Source organism: Pantherophis guttatus, chromosome 1 (assembly GCF_059756535.1).
Source record: "Pantherophis guttatus breed Tessera chromosome 1, ASM5975653v1, whole genome shotgun sequence".
In the NCBI taxonomy this organism is placed as follows: Eukaryota; Metazoa; Chordata; class Lepidosauria; order Squamata; family Colubridae; genus Pantherophis; species Pantherophis guttatus.
In genome coordinates, this window is record NC_142063.1 from 264,989,454 (window position 1) to 265,017,107 (window position 27,654).

At 37.6% G+C, this 27,654-nt stretch overlaps 2 protein-coding genes across 6 annotated transcripts in view; both read left to right on the forward strand.

Annotated features, from left to right (window-relative positions):
• The window catches only part of PLEKHG1 (pleckstrin homology and RhoGEF domain containing G1), a 113,480-nt gene extending 105,121 nt beyond the window's left edge, over positions 1-8,359 (forward strand). For 2 of the 4 annotated variants that reach the window (XM_060692277.2, XM_087887443.1), the window contains 3 exons: positions 162-275; positions 1,181-2,843; positions 4,815-8,359. In XM_060692277.2, coding sequence (XP_060548260.2) covers positions 162-275; positions 1,181-2,843; positions 4,815-5,866 — 2,829 coding nt within the window. In that variant the 3' untranslated portion in view covers positions 5,867-8,359. The remainder of the gene's footprint in view (positions 1-161; positions 276-1,180; positions 2,844-4,814) is intronic. The other 2 variants (XM_060692278.2, XM_087887445.1) reach the window with 1 other exon arrangement.
• Positions 8,360-10,559: 2,200 nt separating this feature from the next.
• MTHFD1L (methylenetetrahydrofolate dehydrogenase (NADP+ dependent) 1 like) overlaps positions 10,560-27,654 on the forward strand; it is a 122,060-nt gene continuing 104,965 nt past the window's right edge. Inside the window, exons 1-7 of one of the 2 annotated variants that reach the window (XM_034419016.3) lie at positions 10,560-10,933; positions 12,434-12,518; positions 13,615-13,662; positions 13,752-13,805; positions 16,948-17,072; positions 19,204-19,304; positions 21,552-21,691. In XM_034419016.3, the coding sequence (XP_034274907.2) occupies positions 10,725-10,933; positions 12,434-12,518; positions 13,615-13,662; positions 13,752-13,805; positions 16,948-17,072; positions 19,204-19,304; positions 21,552-21,691 (762 nt within the window). In that variant the 5' untranslated portion in view covers positions 10,560-10,724. Of the gene's footprint in view, positions 10,934-12,433; positions 12,519-13,614; positions 13,663-13,751; positions 13,806-16,947; positions 17,073-19,203; positions 19,305-21,551; positions 21,707-27,654 lie in introns of both variants that reach the window. The other variant, XM_034419015.3, reaches the window with a different exon arrangement.

Below are 27,654 nucleotides of genomic sequence, written 5' to 3' on the forward strand. Positions count from 1 at the left end.
GAGACCAATCATAGATGTCAGTGTAGATAGCTGAATCATACAAAAAGAGTCTTCCATGGTATCAGTTGAAATATAGCATCTACTTGTTGAACTCAGAAAATTACTAGGCTTTACTTTGGCTGAAATTAGACATATAGTTTAATATTCACCCATTTCCACAGAGCACTCAACATTTTCAGCAAAAACCAAAGGGAGGCCGCAAAAGATTGAATAGTCAAGTTACTGAAAATTTTGAGAAACGAAGAACTTTTAATTTCAACATATGTGAAATTCAGGTAATTGAAAAAGTTGTGAAATCATCATGGCAGCACCTAACCAAGACTGGTTGAGCTAAAACAACCACAGTAAATATGATTGGATTAACTGTTTAATATTTGGATGGGAGTTTACCAGAGAACATCAGAAATGTAGCTTAGAATAGCAAGTTGAAATCATATCCAAGGTAAGAGAGTGCTAAGCCATGTCTGTAATGATATTAAGAAATTTACATGGACATGGATATGAAACCATTCAAATTCCAATAATTTCCTTAAAAAAATATCATGGAAAACTGATTTTTTTCATGTGTTGAGAGATGCAAATGAAGTAAAAAAAGGGGAAAAAATCAGAGGCTGCGACACAATAATCAATAAAAACAAAAAGTTATATGGGATCATTTAATACAGTTTGCGCATCCTTTTATCTATATTATGCCCTTATCTGTAACTTATCCCTGGGAAGGAAAAAATGTTGATAATCAATAGGTTCTACTTAATGGTTATTAAAACAAGCTTACATCAAAATATGAGTCAGGATGAAGTAGCATTATAAGATTCTCTTCCAACTCTGTGGACATGTCATCAACTTTCCAAATTTTGAGTCTCAAAAGGCACAAGGTGCTTATAGAAAAATACCATTTTATGTGTACAGACAAACATAAAGATTTGCAAGCAAGCAAGAACTCTCCAGTATCCTGGTTTCTTGCATGTTATTTAGTCATGGTTTTCATAATAGAATGAACAAGAGTATACGTCTTAAACCTTAGAATACAGCAGAACTACCAGTGCCTCCTTCCTATGCAATTTAAGGAAGTGTCATTTTGGCTACACAAGAATCAGAAATTTTAGAACTTAAGTTCATGATTAGCATTGATGTGATTAGAATACTGTCTAATAATATTCTATATTTGAAAACTTCACAGAACTCCCAAAAATGTACAGATGAATCTCCTTCCCAGATGAACACAAAGCTTTCATTTTCCTGCAATGGGGATAGTCAGTTATCTGAACATTTTACTCCCCAAAACAACTCATTTGTGGCAAATATTTTGGGGAGAACAGCTGCAGTGAGAAATATCTGGACAGACCATCAGATTCGGCAAGCATTGTTCCCAAGTAGACGTCCTCTGCAAGACAATGTAGATGATGATGATGATGATTACCAAATGTTCATGCCATCAGACTCCACATCCAACTTAACTTCCATTGCATGTGAAGAAAGGATCCCATCAAACCGTCCTTGCAGTTGGCATGTAGGACTAGTTCATCAAAACGATATTTCCAACCTGAATTCTCATAGAATTATGAGGCGGGCCAGCAGCGCTGGTGAAAGTAAAACTGGAGCAAGATATAGAAAGAATTACCATGATCAAAGTGCCTCTTGGAATGAAATTAAAAACTCCAGAAGTGACATGGACAATCTTCAAGAATGTCAGGAATCTTCAGAAGAATTGACTATAGATGACATAGATCATGTCTATGACAATATAAGTTTCGAAGATTTGAAGTTAATGGGGCTAGCTCAGAGGGAAGAGTCCAACCGTGCTCCACAAGGGTCAGCTAAAGATTCACTCTATGAGACATATGACCAAGACTATTCTTTCAAAAAAATTCAATCATCTCAAAACAGGACTTGTATTCCTAGCAGAAATGAAGCCGTTCCTAGGAAAGAGGCTTCATCTGTAAGGTCTTATGAGTTAAGGATTAGTGAGGAAAATATCTATGATACCATAGGCCTCCCAGAAGAATCTGTGTCAAATTTCAAAAGTGATTACCTTAAATGTTCCAAAAAGAGAAGTTTTCTGGGTATGGAAACAGATTTTGCATGCTGTAACCAACTCCGACAATTTGTTTCTGAAGAAAGCCTCCAGTTCAGTGAAGATGAAAATCCCTATCATTATGTTCCATTAAATCGTGGCTGCTTAAGTTTTGCGGAGAGTTCCTCAAATTCTGATTCACACTCTCACAAGTCTGTTGCAGATAAATTATCAGAGGAAGTAGATGAAATCTGGAATGACCTGGAGAATTATATCAAGAAAAATGAAGAAAAGGCACGAGATCACGTCCTTGCGGCTTTTCCTGTCTGCAAAGATGAAGTTGATAATCAAGCATCTAGCAGAACTACTGGTGGACCAAATAAAGATATAAAATATTCATTGACTATGCTCCCACTACCGGAAAAAAGTGCTTTGTCAAAAACTTTGCCAAACAAGGTAGCTAGGTTAAGTGAAGCCAACATTAAGTTTGAAGAGGCAACATCATATAAAGCAAATTCACTAATAGATCTCAACAGATCTTCACTCTCAAATGACAGAGGTTTTGCTGATAGCCTTTATGAATCTCCCAATAATATATTCTGCAGTGTAAATACAATAAATACTAATGGCGAACACGATTCTGTGGATAAAACAAAGAATCGTGTTTTTATGATGGCAAGACAATACAGTCAAAAAATCAAAAAAGCAAACCAGTTTTTGAAAGTAAAAAATGCAGAGCAAGAGCAATTTCTGAGTCGGCAACAGAAATCAAAGCACAAGGACTTGGCGGCCATTTTAGAAGAGAAGAAACAAGGTGGACCTGCCATTGGTATGCTTATATTTTCCCTCATTTTTTAAACTGATCTGTTGAGTATTTGAACACAATGACTTATAGGTATACTTTACCCATCCATTGGTCAATATTTCTTTGAATTGACTGAAAAATTCCAATTAATATACTTACGCTAGCATTTCTGTCATTATGAGTACGATCTATTCCTCTGTTAATGCAGCTGAGGACTACGCTGGCTTTTTTGGCAGCTGCAGCACACTGTTGGCTTAAATATGAGCTACAGTTGCCAAAAAAGCCAACAGTCCTAAGCTGCATTAACAGAAAGATAGAATCAAGATCACGTGATGTGTTAATAGCACTTAATAATGCCTTGGTAAGACCACACTTGGAATACTGCATCCAGTTTGGGTCGCCACAATGTAAAAAAATTGTTAATATTCTAGAAAGAGTGCAGAGAAGAGCAACAAAGATGATTAGGGGACTGGAGATTAAAACATATAAAAACCAGTTCTGGAATTGGGTATGTCCAGTTTAATGAAAAGAAGGAATAGTTGAGGTGGGGAGACATGATAGCAGTGTTCCAATATTTCAGGGGCTGCCACAAAGAAAAAAGGATCAACTTATTTTCCAAAGCACCAGAAGGCAGGACAAGAAGCAATGGATGAAAATTAATCAAGGAGAGAAGTAACCTAGAACTAAGGAGAAATTTCCTGACAGTTAGAATAATTAATCAGTGGAACAACTTGTCTCCAGAAGTTGTGAATGCTCCAGCACTGAAGGTTTTTTGAAGAGATTGGACAACCATTTTCTGAAATGGTATAGGGCTTCCTGCCAGAGCAGGGGGTTGGACTAGAAGACTTCTAAGGTCCCTTCCAACTCTGTTATTCTGATTTGAATTTTATAGTACTGGCAACTAATTGGCTTTTAAATTAAGCCACATGTCTGATTTAAATCAGAAAAGCAGTGAGTTGCTCAGTGCATTTAAGAACTTGCCTAGTATAAATTTTAAACAGTTGCATAACTTCATTTAATTAAAAAAATGTTGGAGGACAAAGGGTGGGGGCCTGCCAGATCACTAGAGAAGAGATTGCTCCACTGGGCAGGGATCACTGCAAAAAGGTGCATTTCCTAGATACCATCATATGATTTTTAGCATCGGGAGACAGAAAACCGCTTAGGATGTAGTTGCAGGAATAAGTATGTAGAAGAAATGATAGAAGAAACTGTGTAGCAGTAGTTGTCAGGCATGAACAACTGGACCCACACATGCACAGTTCAAGCTAACTACTTTAATTATGTTCTCTCTCTAATACAGGAATCTACCCAGTCTGGCAGCCTACTGCTAGTAACAATTAGATAAGGCTTCAATGAATTTAGGGCAGGTTGATCTTAGCCCTTTTGCAATTGTGCAGTGATTTCAGACTAGCTCCATGCTTGATCCCTCTTCCCATAATATGTCATCATAGATGTTACAGTCAGTTTGGTATAGTGGTTAAAAGCATCAGTCTAGAAATTGGGAACCATAATGTCTAATCCCATGTTAGGCATGAAACCAGCTGAATGGCCTTCCTCAGTCCTAGGAAGTAGGCAGTGGCAAATCACTTTTAAAAAAGGAAATCTTGCCTAGAAAACTTCATGGATTTAGTTCAAGCAATTGCCAGAAGTAAACACTGACTTGAAGACAACCAAAAATAAAATTAAGGGATACATATGTTATATAGATGGATTTCATTTAGGCTTCTGGTTGCATGAACTTCATGTACCCCAGTTAGCTCCAGAGACATCCTTCTTGAGAAGATGGAGGAGAAAGCATAGGAAATGGGAAAGATCTCTGTTTAAGATCAGATGTTCATCTATATTTGTTTTGCAGTAATGGCATGTTAAAATCTGTGACACTTGACTAAAAGTTTGTTTTAAAATATCCTTATTTATCAGGAAATGTTAACTTGTACTGGTAGTGGTGTCATTATTTATTAAGATTAGTTAAAACTTCCCTTTGTTTTTTAGGTGCAAGAATTGCTGAATATTCTCAACTATATGATCAAATTGTATTCCGGGAAACCTCACCCAAAACACAGAAGATTACTTCTCAAGAAACAAACATAAGATATTCTTCACCTGTGTCCACGTCTCACTTAGCTGCAGAATGCTTAAAAGCTGAAAATTGGCTTTTGCACTCAACATATAGTAATGGAGAACTTTCTGACTTTTCTCCTTGGCCAGAAACTCCTCACCTGAAGACAAAAAGCTCCCTTATAGAAATGGGGATGAAGCCAAATGTGAGACCTGTAACCTGCTCAGTGCCTTCCTTTCAGACTCCTCTTTGTCCACACATTCCTGCACAAAGGTGGAGTGCTATTATAAATCAGCCCAATAAAGAGAACTTGTATCACAGCCACCTTTATAATTCTTTAGGGAGGACAGAGAGCAATACAAAGCCACAGGCATATAGCAGATCACAGTCCTCTTGTTCCATTGTGCTCAACAAGTCTGAAGAATCAATAAATTATCCACCTGAAATGAGGAAAAAGAATTTGCATTCCAACAAAAAATGTCTGACTGATCACTGTCAAGAATCAGTGTCTGTTGCTACCCCTGGCCATTCAACATACGATGGGACAAAGCAGACTTTAGAAAATGTCTCAGATGTTATTCTACAAGATTCTCAGAAAATTTTGAGAGTTAAAAGGAATTTGCCCTCAAATGCACAAATAGCAACCCACAATTATTTTAGTAATTTCAAAGATACTGACAATGGAGAAGGAGATGATGATGATTATGTTGAAATTAAATCTGAAGATGAGGGATCTGATTTAGAAACTTTCTGTAACCAAACAAAGGACTTGGATCCCAAAGTGAATCCACACTCTACTCCTTTAGAAACTCACAGTGGCAAATTGCTGGATCCTTCTAACCCGTCAGATTCTTTCTTGACAACATGTGATGATTCCGACAAATTGAATGATTACTTATGGAGTGTGCCATCTAGTAATCAGCCGAATATTGTCCAATCCCTAAGGGAAAAATTTCAGTGTCTCAGTTCAAGTAGTTTTGCTTAATGTTGCCTTTCCCCCCAATTCCATTGTTCAGCCTTAATATGATAGTTACAGTATGATCACCAGTTCTTGTAAGTCATATTGTTGTGTATATATATATATATATATATTTCTAATTACCATTATAGGAACAATATCTTGCATTTGTGTCATTCTGTTCTATATAGTGTAATTTTAGCGACTTTAGTATGTATTAGAACTGGCCACATACACAAGAATTTCATAGAAACGGAAATGAGAAGAACAGTAGAACATTTTCAGTGGTTAAACTTTAGGTATTCGTAATTTATTTGCTTAAACACAGAAGAATGAACTGCTTTGGCTCAACCGAAATGTACTAATGTGTTATATGTATGTACTGGTTACGTTTCCACACAGTTCTAATTAAGTAAAACTGCAAATGGTACAGACCAAATGGATCTTTGGGATCAGGCAAGAACATTTTTCAGGAATTCTAGTTTAGAAAATCCCCCTTTTCCCCCAATGCACTAAATACATTATTTCTAACCCATCTCCAATCATGTTTCCAACTCACAGATTTGATACCCACAAATCAACAGCAGCTTAGGACCCACGTGCAAAGTCTTCAACTGGCTTTGGCATCAATTTGAAGGAGTCTGGGCACAAGTTCCAATCTCTGGCAACCAGTATGCCAGAGTATGTATGGATGCCCTTATCAGTCTTAACATCAATCATGCAAGTGGGTCTAGAGAAAAATTTAAAAGTAGACCGACCAACTAAATAGCTTCTTCAGGTTGGAATGGGGTTTTTCCCCTGCTTATGTTGCTGTACATACCCCTTTTGTAAGACGGCTTCAGTATGAAACTCTTTATAAAATAAGTGGATACATGATCTATACAATCAAATTTCACATGAAGGGACAGTAATGATCTAAGTACCAACTGAAATACCTTTTACTGAGAGGATTTGCTTTCTTACATCATTCCACCAAAAATCATAACAGCAGTCAGAATTTTTATGACGAGTGGTAACTTGGTGATTATCTCTTCTATTAAAATACTGTAAGTACTGAAAGAGATATGGTCCCTGAATTACTTGGAAATGCATCATTCCGATATTTTTTCTTAGTAGAATGCTAGTTCACTTTTATTTTTCTTGCATCAGGAAGCTGCTCCTACTTCAGTAGAAAAACTGACTGCAAATCAAAGTGTGTTTAGTAAACAGGTGAAAAATAAGTTCATATGAATTTAGGGATTAATTTAATAAAATATGTAAAATAATATAAACATAGTAATAGGAATCCAGATACAGTAACAAGGTTGTGCCTGCTTTATTATACTGGAGGATTTTTGTTAATCTGAAAAAATAGTGAAATATGTAACATCGTCATATAAGGGACAAGCGTCAGTATATTTTGAGTACTTTTTAACCTTGCTGGCAGGGAATAAAAATAACTGAAATTCAGTATGGATGAGTACCTGAGACATTGTTTTTGTAAAAGCAAAGGGAATGATAATGATTTTATGGTCTGGATGAAAAAATGCTGAGGAATCCCACCTCAACTTTTTTATATAGTTCATGATTGTAGATAGCTATCCCAAAATTAGACAAAAGTATTTAATTTTTTGGGGGGGAAACTGCTTTATAAAATATGTACAGTAGCCAAAATAGAAGGGAAACCGTTGTTCATTTGTGTGAATATTATGTTTGCATTTGGTTAGTTGAATAACTCAGATCATCACACATTTTTCTGAAAATATTTTAAATAGATTTAGTTTCAGAAGGCTAACTGTTCAGATTTTCAGCCTGCTTCAAGGATATTTTTTTCTAAGCTCTTGTGTTTAAACAGAATCAAGTAGGTGCCGTTTCATCCACAGAATGTAAGTTAACCTTTGGGTGACTAGATAGGCCTACAAAGCCACTAAGTGCTTCTGGACACATTACTTCATTAATTATCATGGGCAGAACAAAAATATGGGGAAAGTAAAGAATGGTTGCTAAAATTAGAATATTGGGGCCAGAGAATATTTTATGTAAGAGGCTTGCTATCACATGTACTGTACATTCTTTGTTGTCCAATTCTAAAGGTGGGCATATCATCTCTTTCATAATTTACAGCTCTCCTTCAAAACTTTGAAGAGATTTTAGAGGAGCCTTATTTTTATCCAGGTAATATTGTTCATAAAAAGTGTCTAATTGTTTTTTTTTTAAATCTATTCTGTATTCACTGGTAGTACCTGCACTATACTACTGGACAAATGCAAAATGAAGTTGCTTATTCTGGATGAATTCACACCAATTTTCCTAGTTTCAACATATCACGTGTTACCGTTTTATTCTATTGATAAGAAATAGACCCTCTCTGTTGCACTTTTACATAACTCATTTTGTAAAGACTATGTAAAAATATATGTACATGTAGAAGAGTCCTTTTTCTCTTTTGTTATGCTTAAAAGCTGACTTTAAAGCATGTCAAATCTGTAAGTAAATGCTGCATAGAAAAAATAAATAAATACTACTTGCTTGCAGCAGTTACCTCAATAGACTTTTTAATGAAGTACTTTATTTAATTTCGCAGAAATAGTTGCAGAGGCTCTATTTTTTAAAGAAACAATATCTTTTAAAGCTTTACTGTACCAACCCTTCAGTAACCTAGTTCTGCAATTATTGTCTTTGCCTGTCCATGCAACAGCCATAGCAAGAATGTGGGATTTCTATACCCAGTAAACTAGTCAAAGTAGTGAAAGGCCTAGGCAAGATGAATATTTTTACTCAAAATAACCTTTCCTGCACTGCTAAGTCATATTCAAATCACTACAGCTAATTTGGAAAAAGCCCTGTCTAGACTACTAGGAGTGGAATCTAATTATGAAAAATTAAAATAACAGGCCAGGAGTAAAGTCTACAAAGCAAACCTACTATCAGTGTCTTTGGCCAGCTGCCAGAGCTTACTAGCAGCTACAAATACAACCAAATACAAAAAGGACAGCTGCCAAATTCTTTAACACAGTGGGGAAAAACATTTTTCAGTTTTTGTTTGACTGCTGATGCCAACAGCAATCATTGCCCATTGCTGGCTACTAATTGCTATTTTAAATTTTCCAGTGTTTCAGATCTGTGCTCCTCAAATATAGGTAGTCCTCGACTTAAAACAGTTTGTTTAGTGACTGAAGTTACGATGGCACTGAAAAAGTGTTTTTCACACTTATGACCATTGCAGCATCCCCATAGTCACTGAATCAAAATTCAGATGCTTGGCAACTGATTCATAGTTATGACGGTTGCAGTATCCCAAGATCATGTGAACACATTTTGCAAGGTTCTAACAAGCAAAGTCAATTGGGGAAGCCTGATCCACTTGTGTGATTCACTTAACCACTTGATTCATTTAATGACTGGTAATGTTCATAAAATCAGGACTGTGCAAATGATTACTCACTTAATGATCACTAGAATAGAGTAGAGTAGAGTAGAGTAGAGTAGAATAGAATAGAATAGAATAGAATAGAATAGAATAGAATAGAATAGAATAGAATAGAATAGAATAGAATAGAATAGAATAGAATAGAATTCTTTATTGGCCAAGTGTGATTGGACACATAAGAAATTTGTCTTGGTGCATATGCTCTCAATGTATATAAAAGATACATTCGTCAAGAATCATAAGGTGCAACACTTAATAGTCATAGGGTACAAATAAGCAATCAAATCATATTAGGAAACAATCAGTATAAATCGTAAGGATACCAGCAACAAGGTTACATCACTTAGCAAGCAACTGGTCCTAACTGGTAAGTCTAAGTGCATATAGTGCATAATTGACTGACAATTTCTGTCTAGCAACCCAACAATGGGGGTAGATACAAAAAAAAACCCCAAACCCCCATCCGAATTAGTTTTTTCAGTGGTAACTTACATCTACCTCTTAACAAAAGTATAAATTGCTCCAGCTTTTTCTGTTTTCTAATCTCCCAATCAACTGTACCACATTGGAACTCATACTTTCCCTTTCAAATGATAATATGGCCATAGCAACACCAGGAGTGGATTCAACATGAAGGGCTTTATTTTTTAATTAATACTTTTTAAAATGTCTTTAAAGACTCAGTAGGATTTATCTCCAAATCTGTAACCTGAAAATTTTGAGACATTAACTAGTTTTCCCACAGGAAGACAAGTCCTCTGCTCAGTACCCAGAAACGCAACAGCTCCTGTCTCACGATGCGCCCAACGGCTCCCTTCTATTTCTCTATGGAGATTCTCAGACATCCAAGTTATTTATGGTTATCCCAAAGGTGCTTTTTCAAGAGACAACTAAACTTTCTGGGGATTTTTTTTTAAAACGTTTCGCTTCTCATTCAAGAAGCTTCTTCAGCTCTGAGTGGATTGTGGGGAATGGGAGGATTTATACTCCTTGCAGACAGCTGGTCATTTCCATTCTTTTAATGACCAGCAAATGACCAACTGTCTGCAAGGAGTATAAATCCTTTCATTCCCCACCATCCAGCCAGAACTGAAGAAGCTTCTTGGATGAGAAGGGAGACTTCTTCAAAAAAAACCAACAACAACCCAGAAAGTCCAGTTGCCTCTTTAAAAAAGCCGCTTTGGGACAACGCCGTTCTAGTTTGCAGCCTCGCCAGCGCCCTCGGTTACCTGCGAGGCCTTTTTATTTCTCGCCCCTCAACACGGGAAGGAAGTGCAACCGACACCCGCCGCCGAGTTTGGCTCCGCCTCGCCTCCAGCAGAGGCTGGAGCCAACCCAGCGCTGTCCGGCAGCCAGCACCCTACTCCGCCTCCCTTCCAGCCACACAGCGCGCGTCCTTCCCCAGAGCCCAGCTCCTCCTCCTCCTCCTCGCCGGGAAGCACCGGGCACCCGTCGGCCGTCTTCTTCCCCTCAGAAATGAGGTTTTCCGCCTTACGCCGCCTGCTCTGCAGATCAGCGGGGCCCGCCAAGAAAAGCGTCGGCGGCTTCCCTGGCAAAAGGCTGCGCCCCGTGCCGACCGCTTGCCCCGCGGCTCTCTCGCCCCAGCGAGGGATAAGCAGTATGCGGCGCTGCGGCGAGAAGCAACGAGGAACCAGCAGCGAAGGCGCCCAAAGCTCCGCGCTGAGGTAGGCGGCTGCCCCGTGTGTATATTGTGAGTGTATGTATGTATGTTTGCATCCATGTATGCATGTATGTATGTGTGTAATATAAATAAAAAGAAGGTGCCGGCTGCCAAATCCCACCACTCGTTCTTTCATAACTCATACATAATATACATAATATGTATGTATGTATGTATGTATATGTAGGCGGCTGCCCCGTGTGTATATTGTGAGTGTATGTATGTATGTTATGTATGTATGCTTGCATGCATGTATGTATGCATGTAATATAAATAAAAAGAAGAAGGTGCCGGCTGCCAAATCCCACCACTCGTTCTTTCATAACTAGAAAGTGGCCGGCCGGCACCGCACGTGGGAGACTTCTCAAACCCCGCCTTCGCGTTGTTGGGACTGATGCAATAAAGCCTCTTAAATTGGCGTGGAGGAGGAGGAGGAAGTGGCGGCTCTCAGAGCCAATCAGCCTGAAGGAAGGGAAAGGCGCGTTTTTTTTCCCCTGGGCCACGTGACTATCCTCTTTCCCTCCCCCCCCCTCCCGCCCCCCTCCGCCGGCTTGTAGAGTGTGGAATGTTAGCGGACCGGGACTGAGTGGGAAGTTCAAAAGGTTTGCCACGTGCGACGGCTCTCGAACCAGCTGTTTGCATCTGCGTTGGTGCGGTTGCGGTTGCAGCGATCTAGGACTTGTTCATCTTTAATTTCCTGTCCTTTTCCCCCCCCTTTAAAATCCGTGGCAATTATCGCTCGAGTTTCGCTTGTCCAATGGGTTTTACGACTTTCTTGAAAAGCTGGCGAAGAGAAATAGCGCATCTTGACTTTCCTTCGGCCTTTTAGATAATTCGTACACTCTGTGCTGGTCTTTGATAAATAAAGATTTGATTTAATTTGTATTATACTTGCCGAGTGGGGTTTACTGCCTTGCGGTTTTGAAGGGACCAGCCCTCTTGCCTGACAGCTTGGTAGATTTGGCTTTGTTTGCAGCTGTAAATCTGCAACGATATATGCCTTAATCTACAGACGGGTCCCTTTGAACTTTAAACGACTCACTTTGGATATAGTATCTATTGTATTGTATTGAATTGAACTGCACTGTAAGGCAGTTATGATTTGGGGAAGACCTACTTTTAGAAACCAAAGGTTTCTTGTCAGGCAACATCAAAAAATATGGAACATCAAAGCTACATGATATAGAAACTAGCAACAATAAATAGGGAAGGTTTTTTACAGTTTTGTAGTTTATCTTGCTAATTTTTTTAAAAAAATATTTTCTTCAAACTAAACATCACTCTCTTACCTACTAAAAGTTGACCTAGATTAAGGTGCCTGACAAACAGCGCAGTCCAACAAATTACAAAGGGCAAATACAAATGAATAGATAAACTTTTATGGATTATTAGTTTATGAAGTTGTCTGATGATGCAATTTGAGGCTTATTGTGGGTGGTGATGTTATGCTCAGTCAATATATAATGGTTGAAAATAATATTAATACATTTATTATTATTTCAAGAGAAATCATTGAAACCTCAAGAAAAGCCCTGCATTTACTGAAGCAAGAACACCCTAAATTTAAGCCAACACTTTCTGTTATACAGGTAAGGCAAAAATAAACCCTGCAGGATTTGACTTTCAAACGTGGGCTGTGTTTTGTGGAAGAAAGGAATATTATGGAGTCATAATATTCATATGACTACAACCGCTGATAAAATCGAAATCTATAAATATACAGTGGCATTGAAATCTGTGTGATAACCGGAAAGTAGAGATAGGTTTTGTAAATGTTTCTGTTGCATGTTGAACAGATAGCTGATAAGAATAATATATTCTTACATTTCCTTAATAGGTGGATGTAATATATTGCAATCAAATTTCAGATGATCTTAAATTTCTATAATCCTTAATAAGAATCACATGGTTTTGGATCTGGTGATATCCCTTCTTTTGTAGCCCTCCTAAAAAAACAGGACTGGATTTTGGATGCTGCTTTAGAATATAACTCAGTATGGAGTACCAGACAAGTTGATAGGGGGAGTTAATACAAATGCTCCCTTGGGTTTATGCCAGTGGCAGGCAGTCTGTTGCCCGTCATTGTTTACGTAGTTTTAAGAGTTGTAAGAATTGAAATCCAACACATCTTTATGGAGTCAGGTGTGAAAAGCTGCACTACACTACAATTTCTTATTGTGCTATACTGTTTCATCTTCTGCTTAGGAAACCACCATGCATGCATGCCATATTTGTTGCAACGAATCTGCCCTTATACCTAGGAGAGTCAAAATGCTAGACTATTCCTGTACAGGCTCCTAGTCTTTTCATTTTTTTGTTGTTGTTTTGTTTTTTCTGTGTATCTGAAAATCATGCTATTATGTTTCCATTTCTATCTGTTTTGCTTCTGTACTACTGCAAGTATATGAAAGGGTCAGACTTTGCTAAAGTAATTTCAAAAATTTGGAAAGCAATTCCATATCATGGATGTTGTGAAAAATGTTTGATAATCCTCCCTAAATTTGCTTCTTATATGGTAGCCGTGAAATACAAGCATTTTCTATTCAGTTCAGTTAATCATATACTCAATTTCAAATCTGTTATTTCCTGCCATTTTTACTTCAGTTATGACTTGCAGACCATTGCTTTTCCAGAATATTTTATTTAGCCTATTACAATTTTATTCCTTTTCTATTTTTATTCAAGGTTGGCGATGATTTGGGACAAGAAATTATCAGAAACGTTGCTAAAGAGGTAAATATATGAAAAAAAAAATCCCCACTAAAAAAAAAAAAGTATTGAAAGATGGTTGAATTTATTTGAAATCCATTTTTTCCTTTTAGATTGGCGTGGATATTGTTCATATTTGTCTTCCCCATGACAGTACTGAAAATGAGGTAAACATTTTTAAAATTCTACTTATTTCCATATTCTGTATTGTTGGATTAAATCTTTGATATCTTGGAAAACACTGGATACCATCCATTAATACAGGGGTGTTAAACTTGCGGTCCATGGGCTGGATGCATTACGTGCTGGCCATCCCTACCCCCATTTTAGTGAAGGGGAAAAAGTCATGATATGTCACATGATGACAACGTGATGCCACGAGTTTGACACCCCTGCATTAATATAATCTTAGAAATAATTATCTCAATCCTATGCAAGTTTGCTCTAGTTTCTGAAAAGCTACGGGATTCAATTTAGTGAGTAAAGTAGTATTACTTGCATATGTATATTATAATTGCAATTGCTTAGTTCATAAACACATTCAGTCCAAATAAAATCTCACTGAGATATTTAAATATGACATCTTTAGTTCTATCCAAATAAAAACTAGTACGGTTGTTTATTTATATCTGCATTGCTATCAGAAGGTATTTTACCAATCAGAATCCAATAGCTGTTGAATGTAAAATGTCCAAATAATCAAATAAAAAAGTTTTCAACTCAGTACTATTTGGGGAATTATTTTCAGGATTATCATTGCAGTGATCTCATGCTCCATTTTATGTAATTTATATGTACTGGTTTTACAATGGCATGACTACAAAATGAGCAACAACAAAAACTGTCAGTGTGGCATAAATTTAAAGACTCCTTTGTGCAAAAAGAAACATTTCTATGCACAAATAGTTATTTTTCTTAAGTGTAGCTTTTCAAGTGATATCAAAAGCTACAACTGAAAAGATAAGCTTTTCTCTATTAGATAGGGAAATTATCTGATCCAAGTTTATAACCAAACAATAGATCAACAGGATTTCAAAAAGAAGTTAAAGCTATGGTACTATATCCAGTAATCTGGGAATAAACCATAAAATGTAGTGGGACTTGCTTTTGTGTAGACATACATACACAATTTTATATATTTTAACAAAAATGTAGATTTATGAAAAGACATATATTATCGAGAATTGAATGTGAACCATAGTTAACATATATGAAGAGCTAAATTAATACCAAGCACAGAGTTTACCAAAAGTGTTTCCTGCAGGATTTCACAAAAAAATCTTGATTACTAATATTGTAGCATTTTCCCTTAAGGTTATGCTATGATTTCTGCCAGCACAGGATTATTTTCATGTTTCAATCCCACAGATTAAACTAGACATAAACTATTAAATGCGTCTGAAGCTTAATTATGGTACATGTTCTGGCAAGTTTATCTAGAAAACTTTATCAAAGTTTTCAGATCTGGCAAGTTGGCACAGTGCAATGAAAATATAAGCTCTCTTTTGAGGTAAACTTTATTTCTGGTGCCCACATGGACATACCCACAATGGTAATCTAGAAGTGGCTTATTGGTACCTTCTTCTTTCAGAGTGCTTTCATCGAATTACTATGCTATTCTTTCACAATGGCTTGCTGTCAGCCTTACCAGATAGATCAGAAAGGAAACATAAGCAGATGACCTAACACTATTTTATTGTAATGCTAACAGAATCGTACAAGTCTGAAACTTGAAATCTCTAACCATCTCTTTTTACAGCCTGATATGTTAGGGAGAATCCTTTCTATGTTTGTTTCACTCTCCCTTATGTAGCTGTGGGCTCATCCTCCTTATCTGATTGTTCCCTAAGCAACTCTTCCTCCCCTCCTCCCCACATACCATTACACTTGCCATATTCAACCTATTAGCTTTTTATCAGGCTTTGCCAAGGTCGTCTGAATGCTTTCATTTGCTTTGTAGGTTAGCTCAAATGTATTTGTGCCTATTTGTTTATAGTTCTCCAAGATAACTTTATCCCCCTGCATTCTGTTCTGAGAAGCTGAAAAATAAAAGAAAGTTTAAAAAATATGGAGAATATTGGTTATTAATAATGTCAAGTCTTAATGATTTTTAATTGCCCCCCAATATTGGAGACAAAGAGCCAGTTGGGTGTAGTGTTTAAGGCAGGAGCCTAGAAAGCAGGCTAGAGATTGTAAATTCTAGTCCTGCTTTAGGCACAAAGCCAGCTGGGTGACCTTGGGCCAGTTCCACACACTCAATCCTAGGAAGCAGGCAGTGGGAGGCCACTTCTGAAACACCTCAGCAGGAAAACTGCAGGGACGTGTCCAGACAATCATGAGGAATCGTAAACTTTCTCAGGGTGCATTTATGAGTTTGTGTGCGCACACACATGCTAACAAGTACTAAAGATGGTGTGCCTGAATGCCATGGGAATGTGCAAGCTGCCGGAGGACATGAGTAAGAGAACACAACTGTGGTGTGTTTTGCCATGTGGATTTCCCAGGCTGATGTTTATGGGAAGAAAATATTGATATACACTTTTACATATAACTCCTCTTCCATTTTGTGGATACTGAGTCCTTAAAAAACAGACAGCTACTTTCTTCGTGTTCTTATAATATCCTCCCTTACCATACTCCACTAGAGAATATTTAGGGAAGTACAGTGGGCTGTACGAGTAAGGGGAAAAAAGGAGTATTATATTATTTTTGCAGAAGTCTACTATTGTGGTCTGCAAGTTTGTTCATGACCTTTGGATTTTCCAGTGAAACATGTTGTCCAGATGTACAATATTCATTCACTTATCTGATGTGTTGGACTTTTTCCATGCTGAAATTATGACTTTATCTTTGTTGCCTTCTTTTTACTGAATAGAACAAATGTTCCTGACAGTAATGGTGCAACTTTGCTATGACTGTTCTTTCTGTTGACTGTCTGAACTTGTGAATTGCTGCAGATTCAAGCTTTGTACTGATATCTGACTCTCACACACCTCCTTAATTTGCTTGCATGTAACCTCATTCTCATTCGGTTCCTTTATCACGGAGCACCATTCCTCAGTTGGACACTGGAATGATGTAGTTCATGTAACTGCTATAAATGACATAAGCACAATAGGGCCATAATTGATTTTTTTTTTTCACAAACGATCATAATTGTGAGTGTATTTTTGCAAATGAAAGAGCAATTTGCCATTAGGCAGCTTCTTCATATTTTAAACTTCCAATAACTATATACGATAACATTTTTTATTGGTAACAGGGATCTTTTAAAATTTGGCTTTGTTAACCTTGTATATTACCTTTTAGGTTATAGGTGAAATTATAAAACTCAACGAGGATCCTAGAATTCATGGCCTCCTCCTCCGCCTTTGTAGAGAATCATACACAAGCAAAATATTGAATGCTGTGAAACCAGAGAAAGATGTGAATGGGTAAGTTAAACTTCGTAAATTTCGCTGATCAGACCTGGATTTTACATCTTAAAAAAAGTGCAAGCATATGGGTTTCATGCTTCCTCAGATCAGATGAGTAAGAAAAATAAGCTAGTAGTTTTCCGAAATTAAATATAAAGCTATTCTGTAAATCATGTTGGTTAGAATACGACCTTAGCATTCTGCAAACCCACAAAAGAGAGTGCTCAAAGATATCAGATGTTGTTTTTAAGGCCCTTCTTAAAGTCTTTTATCCTATTCCAAGATGCTGAAGTGCATCTGTACCAGGGGTGAAATGCTCCTGGTTCGGACCGGATCACCTGATCCGGTAACGATCGTGGCGGGTGGTTCGGAGAAGCAGTAGCAATCACATCGCAAGGCTCAATCCACTCACCCGGTTGTCGTTACTTCCTGATTTTAACCAGGAAGTAATGTGTTTTGTACCCTCTGTGCATGAGAAGGTTTTGCTTTTTTGCTTTTAAAAGTAAAAAAAAAAAAGGCTCTGAGGATCACAGCTATGCCTCGCGATCGTTAGAGCCTTTTTTTATCTTTTAAAAGCATTTTTTAACAACTTATTCGGCCGAATAGGTTGTAAAAAAATGCTTTTAAAAGTAAAAAAAAAAAAAAGATCATGCACCACAGCTGATCACACACACACACACACACACACACACACACACACACACACACACCGTGCGCTGTTCTACTTATCCCATGCCTCCTTTTGGCATGCAGTGCACGCACACACCTCGTATTTGGTGTGTGCTGCGCATGCGCAGTGCACATTTGGCACGCGGTGCGCATGTGAAGCCAATGAACAGGTAGTAAACCGGTTCAGATTTCACCACTGATCTGTACTGCTAAACTGTATGAGCAATGACAAAAGCCAATTACTTAAACAATAAAATCAAGTCAGATATATCTAATATACAAACAAATAACAGATTTTTCTCAGCCATATCTAGATGTTTTAGGGATATTCTTCATTTCCATCTCCTTGGGGCCAAGCAAAACAGATGTGAAAGCTTAGGTAGCATTGTGACAAAGGGATTAAGAGCTTCGCAGCTGCCTTTAAAAGTTATAGGCCTTGGCTCCTCCTGAAGAACACTGGGAATAACTTGCCTATCCAGTGATTTACAGAAGTGAATTTAGACCATGGGGGTCTCACTAGGCTTTGAGTAGCATATAAACTGCTGTCCTTAAAAAGTAGACTGGGCTGGAGCTTGTGGGGAGGGGAGTAGTTTTAAGAGGCAGAAATTGGAACCTAGAAAAGCCAAAATACTGGTTTGGGAACCCAGAGGCTACAACAAAGGAGTTAGTGGTTGATTGCAGGTGTTGGGGTGCAGTTTTTAGTTTCCAGGTTTTAGGCCTGATTTGTCACTCCTACTTTTCTCCTCCAAATTGTATTCAGACTAATTGTTATTGGAGCCACGGGTGGGAGGGACAGGGAGAATGAAGAGCAGAAGACACAAATGAGATACCTTTAGATATTGAAATGATTCACTGAGAGAATTTTTTTTAAAACATCAGCAGATCAAGGGTGAGCAATCTAAGACTTCATGGTTAAGGAGTACGTGAGGCCCAAGATGGGCAGAGCTGGACTAAGTTCTTAGGATCCACATACTAATCAAAAAGATGAGCTTGTTACTGAAGCCTTTGCATTGTCCTTATATCATTTATTTATTTATTTATTTATTTATTTATTGGTTCGATTTATATGCCGCCCTTCTCCGGAGACTCAGGGCGGCTTACAATGCGTTAAGCAATAGCCTTCATACTTTTTGTATATACCTGCTTAGTAGGGCTTTCGCCCCCTCCCCCCCCCACCAAAGCGGTGTTCTTTTTTATGCAAAGTCAGTTTATTGCCCCCACAATCCAGGTCCTCGTTTTACCTACCTCGGAAGGATGGAAGGCTGAGTCAACCTTGAGCCTGGTGAGATTTGAACTCGCAGTAATTGCAGGCAGCTGGCAGCTAAGTGCTACTTAACAGCACTTTAGTCCACTGCATCACCAAGACTCCTAAAAAAAATCATGATTTTTCTTTTTTTAAAAAAAAAAAACCCAAAGCTTTTGCTTGCATTTTCTTACATAAATTGCTGAGGACTGTCACATTCTCTTATTTTTGTTACAGAATAACAGATTTTAATTTGGCAAGATTAGTACATGGAGACCTACATGAATGCGTGGTTCCCCCTACTGCCAGTGCAGTGATCAAACTTCTGGAAAAGCAAGGTACAACACAGTAGTAAATTATGTTTATTATCTCAGATCACTGTTCTTAGCTTGTCTTGACTCATGTTTGACCTCCCTGGTTGAAATATAACTTCTCAATGACACCTTGTCTAAATAATCGGCCAACCTTGCAAATTCGTTTTTCAGCTAGAATCAGTATTATTTATTAAAGTAAATGGGGCAAATCTAATGTCCTACTGATTGCAGTGCTCATTTGCAATGGTTTCTGCTAGGCCACTTATTTGTATCTGAATTGCTAATGGGCATAAAATGTTGATGCTACTCAGAGAAAAAGGAAGAGAAAGCTGTTGCTTCTTACCTTCCCTTTACAGTACTGAAAAAAAGCAGAAAAAAATCCAGAAAAAAAGCATATGAAAAGAAGAAATAAATTGCCCAATCCTTCTTCTTTCCTTATTGGTTTGCCTGTGAGCTTCCCACTGTTTCCTGCACAACCTCCACTCCACAATAAATTGTGGGTTGTGAGTTTATTCATGATCATTGAAATAATCACCGACAAGAAGATATGATATTTAGGCGTATGCATGTCTCAAACGTGATCTGAAGAAGCTGTTTGCTGTTTCTTAATGTCATCCAGCATTTTTCAGATTTCCACGGGAGTCTGAAAAGTAGGTGCCATTTGTTAAAGTTAATGGGACTAACGAATAGCAGGAAAGTGTTTCATGCATAAATATGTACAAGATTTTTCTGCTTATTTACTTCAGCATGATAGAGTTGTTCATGAACGTCTGAGCCAGCTGTGAGTTTACAAATAATAGGCCATTAAAATTTGGCAGAGGATTAAGAGTGTCTGATTATATTTTTGACTTTTAATATACTGTGAGGATATTTAGCATTTCATATTTGAAGCTGAAAAGATACTTTGGAGAGGATATAGATGTATGTACAGGTTTTCACCAAGTGACAGCTACTGAAAAAAGCTGCATGTTTTTCTGGGCTCATGAAGTAGCTGTGCAATCCCAAGGAAATACAGGTTTGAATTAAGGAGAGTAGCATTTCCATATACTCTAAAAGCATCTTATTGAACTTTGCTGGCACTTAGCTCAAAGTCCTATTTTAGCCATGTTGGTTTTAAAGCACTTTTTCAAGTACTGCAGCTCTCTAACGTTAAAGATGCAGATTCATGCTTGGATGATGCTAGAGTGAGGAAGGAAGAACCAAACTTCTGAATGCCCTGCACCTCAAAGTGAGTTGTATGTGTTTGTGTGTAGAGTAGAACAGAGGTCCTCAACCTTTACGGCTTGCCGGCCTGGTGGGGGGAGTGGAAAGAGGAACTTGGCCATACACGCAAGTTGAACTGCACACACATGTGCATGCACGTCAGCCTGTTGCTCATGCAAATTGAACTGTGTACGTGCATGCCAACCTACCACTCATGGGGCCTGGTTCTGAATAGGCCACAGCTCAGTAGTGGGCCGGGGGTTGGGGACCCCTGGAGTAGGTGAATGAATGAAAGAGAGGACATTATAGGGTATGAAAGGGTGTGATATAGAATGACCTCTATTTAAATTAGTAGGACTTCTGAGACTTTAATAGAGGGTATAGAAGTAAGAAATTGCAATTGTAAATTTTAAAAAATAGAATACCACGTGTACCTGTTTGGCACTGGATGCAATTAAGGTGACTAAACAAGCATTAAAATATGTATTATTTTTAATTGAACATATTATTATAATTTTATTTCACCTTATATTTTTATTTCACCTTTTGTTTCACAAGGAGGTGAATTTGTGTAATGCTTCTTCCTTCTATTTTTCCCATTATAACAACCCTGTGAGGTGGGGCTGGATTGAGAGAGAGTGACTGGTCCAAAGTCACCCTGCCAGCTTTTATGCCTAAGGAAGGCCTAGAACTCACAGTCCCCTGGTTTCTTGGCCAGCACTTTAAATTACTATGCCAAACTGGATTAATGTTGTCATTAATATTTCTGCTAATATTTCACCAAAACCACATTTTTTCATATACATGCATAAAAAACTACTTTTAGTCTCTCAGTCTGTCAAACTTAATCAGTGTGCTCTGTGTCACACTGATTTTGATCATAGAAAAAAAAATTCCTAAACTATAGTGCAGGTCTATCCTATTTTTTTTTAATAGGATTGTTTTTTCACACAAGAGATCAGTTTAGGAACACTAAGCTCCCATTTTAATATGCTTTGTTTCATTTTGTTTCTCTAGTAATTTGCTGTATTGTAGATAATGAGAATAATTCTTATCTTTTGCTTTCAGCATGTACTACCCTAGATGGGAAAAAATTACTACTTTTGGATGTCCAAGGACCTTTGGAAGTTTCCTTGCAGTGTCTTCTTCAAAGAAAAGGGGTCATGACTATGAGCTTGTCATGGAACATGAAGCAACTCCAGACAATGGTAAATATATCAAGGGTATAATATTTTTCTTTCTAGTTTGTTTTCTACCTATATTGTCATTATTATGGATCATTCAGAATTTTGAATATGTCACAAAAGCGTTTGTTACTTCAGAAAACATGGCGTAAAAAATAAAGTTTACATTACTTCATCTCTAGATTTACTAGCTGGGTCCACATTTCACTATGTCCTAGTTTTTAACCATTTTTAACCAGTTCCATTTGGTTGAGTGCACATATTGCCGTAAAGGCATCAATTATGGATTGCAAAATTCACTGCACTGTACTGCTCTATCTTTCTTCTATTCGTGCTTTCTTTACTTAGTGTTCAAGACAACATGTGAAAAATCAAACGCATATTTGATTGCATACATTCTGTTAGCACTAGAAAGTAAAACTGCTATATAAAAAAGGGCTTTAATATCCAGCTATTAAATTATTGTGTACAATAAATGTAGCATCTTCTTTCTTGGGTGTGGCATTTTCAAATTGAGAGCGAGGCCAGGCTGCTGTTTTTGCTCTCATTCTAGTTAGGAAGGCAAGTGGGGTGCATATAAGTTATCAAAAAAAGCCTCTTATATTAAAGTACATGGTGTGTTTTTTTAATCCTGTCAGTAATGGAACCAATCTAAAATCATTGATGCTAGACATTCCCAGCTTCTCACACTTTTTAGAGATGTCCCGAACTCTATAATCTATAAAAATTAATTTAACTGCTCCATAAAAAGCTTTATATTGCAGTTTACATCCACATCCATGATGCTATTGGACAAAGCAATGTTATGCAAAACACAGAAAAGGAAAAAGTAGCATTTCAATGGAACTAAGGCATAAGGAAAAAAGGAATCACGACAAAAGCATTCTTTCTTCCATGATATCCATGCATTGCTTGATAGATTGCCTTTTGTTCCATCAGTTCCCATTTCTCTTTTTAAGGAACTCATCAGCTCCAATTAAATATAACTTTCTTAATTTTCCTCTTGATCTCATTGTATATATTTCAATTTTGTTTTTGTTTTGTAATTAGGTCCTGATTCATTGTCTTTATAAGATCAAAAACCCTTCAGTGTGCTTTGTTTATGCTGGTCGGTGACTTTTGTATTCAGTCCACATTCATTCTTGATTTTCTCTCTTTTTCTAAACACACCTGCCTCTTTAAATAACCCACTTTCATTTCACATACCAAAAGGGGAAGAAACTCACTCTTGCACACAGGACATTTAGTTCAAATACCACTAGCATTCAATCGGGGCACATGCCACTAGCTTTCAATAGACATCCACACATGCTGCATTAAACCTTCTCTAATCCCACATCATTAGTGGATATTCTACCAAAGTATACTAATTCATATATGTACTCTATTTTCCAACCGTTTATATATATCTTGCTATATACAGGCAGTTCTCCTTTAGCAACCACAACTGGGACTGGCAACTTCATCACTAATAAAGCAGCTGCTAAATGGGAAATCACGTGACCAAAACTCGGGTTTCCTTTTCCTCATTCCCAGCTCATCCCTTGGGCACTGTGGTAACCATCTTAAACTGACAAGATTAATCAGTTTCACGCCTGCCTGAATAATGAACAAGAAGGGAATTCATCTTTCTATTTACATTCATTGGAGAGGAAAGGATTACAAGAGAGTAAGTAGGCCCACAATGGAGAATATGCATCACGAGCAATACTTTGGGTCTAGCAGCCATGAACACACTATGTAAACAGCCTGGTGTATTCCTCATTGTGAGCATCCCTGTCTTCCTCTCTATTCCATGTTGAGCCGTTCACAAAGCATTTCTTTTATTCCCCTACATGCCTTTCTTCTTTCATAAACTGCTCATCTTGACACTCAGCAAACAACCTTCAACTCCATATTTACACATACGTCTTCACATGCTTTTTCTAAATCAACAAAAAAAAAGTTTATTTCTCTTATTCATACATTTCTCTTACTCTTAACCTTTTGAGGGAGTCCAAACAAGACACGTGACAATGAATACTGATTCTGTCTTTATTGTAAAGTTAGAATTGTAAGAATCTTGAAGTTGAAAGTATCTCTCCCATCCCTCGTTTTTACTCTCCCAAAACAAGGGACAGTACTTTCTGAGATGCTTTTTCAACTCCTCATTCTGACTCAAGTTTTCATTTTTGAGATCAGGGTCTGATTACTATTACAATATACAATTCTTTATTGGCCAAGTGTGATTGGACACACAAGGAATCTGTCTTTGGTGCATATGCTCTCAGTGTACATAAAAAAACAAGATACATTCGTTAAGAATCATAAAGTACAACACTTAATGATAGTCATAGGGTACAAATAAGCAATCAAATCATACTAGAAAACAATATAAATCGTAAGGATACAGCAACAAGTTACAGTCATAGAGTCATAAGTGGGAGGAGATGGGTGATAGGAATGATGACAAGACTAATAGTAATGCAGACTTAGTGATGCAGATTTATCGTTACTGAGGAGCAAAATCTGATCTGTTCCCTACTTGGTATAAGCTGCATTGTACTTGCCAGTTTTTGTTCATTGTCATACTCTATCAATCAAATATGTTGGAACACCTTCCCTGAGACACCAAATGAATCCCCTTGTTTTGATGATGATATTGATTTTTAATTCATTGGCAACAGGAGCAAAGGAAATGTCAGTGCTGATGAAGTCAAGGAAAGCTTTGTCATCATTGGCTTTTTTTAATGTTTTGGCTCCAGCAATTGATTTGAGGATACAGACTGCAAATTCTGGCATACTGTAATGCAAAATAAGCATTGCAATTTCTCTGGCTCAGTCAGAATCCAGCTTCCAGTATTCCACAGATTTCCAGAAGGTGGCAGCCAAGTCAAATAAGGTGGCTGATCTTTTTCTGTTTGGAGTTCATAATTGAAACTATAAAATATGTTTTCCCTAAACTGAACAGCTGTGATGCTAAGATATGTCTCCATTGGAAAGATTCTGTTTTTACAGCTGTTGATGTTACCATATCATTTTGTTCATGAAAATTCGGAAAGGCATAATTGTCCCCAATGTCTAAACAGCCTCCTTAAATTTTAAAATTCTGGCAACTGTCCTAACTTGTTTAGTCTTCATGGTATAACATTGTACTTAGTTATTTATTTTGATAATTGTGCAATTATAATAAAATGATAATTTTAATTTTATTACAGTAATATACAATTGGGGGGGGGGGAAGAAAAAATTCCTGAAATACAAAACAGTTTGTGTAAGAAATTTCCCAAAGTGAAGAAACTAAAATGGAAAACAAAACAAAAACAAATATATGTTCCTACATGTAAGATGGTCCTCAACTTACAACCACAATTAAGCCTAAAATTTCCTTTGCTAAATAAGTAGCTGTTAAATCAGTTTCATCCCATTTTACTACCTCTCTTGCCACAGTTGTTAAGTGAATCACTGAAGTTGTTAAGTTAGTAACATGGTTCTTAAATTTGGCTTTTCCCTTGATTTTGCTTGTCCGAAGGTCGCAAAAGGTGCCTGGGACACTGCAACCATCATAAATAGGAGTCAGTTGTCAAATGTCTGAATTTTGAACACATGACCATGGGGATCTTGCAACAGTTGTAAGTGTAAAAAATGATTGTGTTACTTTTTGCAGTACTGTTGTAATTTCAAGCAGTCACTAAGCAAATGGTTGTAAATTGAGGAATACCTGTATATACATAGACATCTTAATAAGTATTTAATGGTGATTCAATTAATACAAATTAAATTTTGCTCATGACCGGTGTTTCCACTGTGTTGATAAAGAGTCAGTTTAAAAGCTGAAAGTAAAAAATATCTGCAATCCAGGATTTTAAATCTAGTAAAGAAAAACTATCTTCTTGGCTCTGGTCCAAACTTGAGAAATTCAAATTCTTTATAAAAGATATATTGATAAGCTTTTTGCTTTGCAAAATCGTACCAATAGTAGTTTTAATATCAGCCCAAAATGAGAGTAATGCAAAACAAGTCTAAATTATATCTGATAAAATGTGAATAGCATTTTTATGAGACATGTGTTTGAATGTAGCAGAGTGGGGTTTTTTGCTTCCCACAGTAGGCTTCTGACCCTGGGAGAAGGGAGGAAAAAAAATCCAGGGATTTTGATAAAAACATGATGCTAAAGAAACTGCAGGTAATTGTTACTGGGTTTAACTACTCCTGCTTGCACTGGGCACTAAGTAAGAGTGACCTGTAGTTGGCATACCTTCCTGTAATGGTCTTTTATATTATACAGTGGGGCAAAAAAGTATTTAGTCAGCCACCAATTGTGCAAGTTCTCCCACTTAAAAAGATGAGAGAGGCCTGTAATTGTCATCCTAGGTAGACCTCAACTATGAGAGACAAAATGAGAAAACAAATCCAGACCATCACATTGTCTGATTTGGAAAGAATTTATTTGCAAATTATGGTGGAAAATAAGTATTTGGTCAATATCAAAAGTTCATCTCAATACTTTGTTATATATCCTTTGTTGGCAATGACAGAGGTCAAACGTTTTCTGTAAGTCTTCATAAGGTTGGCACACACTGTTGCTGGTATGTTGGCCCATTCCTCCATGCAGATCTCCTCTAGAGCAGTGATGTTTTGGGGCTGTTGCCAGGCAACACAGACTTTCAACTCCCTCCAAAGGTTTTCTATGGGGTTGAGATCTGAAGACTGGCTAGGCCACTCCAGGACCTTGAAATGTTTCTTACGAAGCCACTCCTTCATTGCCCAGGCGGTGTGTTTGGGATCATTGTCATGCTGAAAGACCCAGCCACGTTTCATCTTCAATGCTCTTGCTGATGGAAGGAGGTTTGCACTCAAAATCTCACGATACATGGCCCCATTCATTCTTTCCTGTACACGGATCAGTCGTCCTGGTCCCTTTGCAGAAAAACAGCCCCAAAGCATGATGTTGCCACCCCCATGCTTCACAGTAGGTATGGTGTTCTTTAGATGCAACTCAGCATTCTCTCTCCTCCAAACACGACGAGTTGTGTTTCTACCAAACAGTTCTACTTTGGTTTCCTCTGACCACATGACATTCTCCCAATCCTCTTCTGGATCATCCAAATGCTCCCTAGCAAACTTCAGACGGGCCCGGACATGTATTGGCTTAAGCAAGGGGACACATCTGGCACTGCAGGATCTGAGTCCCTGGCGGCGTAGTGTGTTACTGATGGTAGCCTTTGTTACGTTGGTCCCAGCTCTCTGCAGGTTATTCACTAGGTCCCCCCGTGTGGTTCTGGGATTTTTGCTCACCGTTCTCACAATTGGTTCTTGTGATCATTTTGACCCCACAGGGTGAGATCTTGCGTGGAGCCCCAGATCGAGGGAGATTATCAGTGGTCTTGTATGTCTTCCATATTCTAATTATTGCTCCCACAGTTGATTTCTTCACACCAAGCTGCTTGCCTATTGCAGATTCAGTCTTCCCAGCCTGGTGCAGGTCTACAATTTTGTTTCTGGTGTCCTTCGACAGCTCTTTGGTCTTCACCATAGTGGAGTTTGGAGTGTGACTGTTTGAGGTTGTGGACAGGTGTCTTTTATACTGATAACAAGTTCAAACAGGTGCCATTAATACAGGTAATGAGTGGAGGACAGAGGAGCCTCTTAAAGAAGTTACAGGTCTGTGAGAGCCAGAAATCTTGCTTGTTTGTAGGTGACCAAATACTTATTTTCCACCATAATTTGCAAATAAATTATTTCCAAATCAGACAATGTGATTGTCTGGATTTGTTTTCTCATTTTGTCTCTCATAGTTGAAGTCTACTAATGATGACAATTACAGGCTTCTCTCATCTTTTTAAATGGAAGAACTTGCACAATTGGTGGCTGACTAAATATTTTTTTGCCCCACTGTATCAACTGGAACCCTCAGTGGTTGAAATAATTCTCAATAATTAAAGATATTTCCATCTCCATATGTACTCATATAAATATTGTCCGTTTTTAGGATAACCCTGGAATAA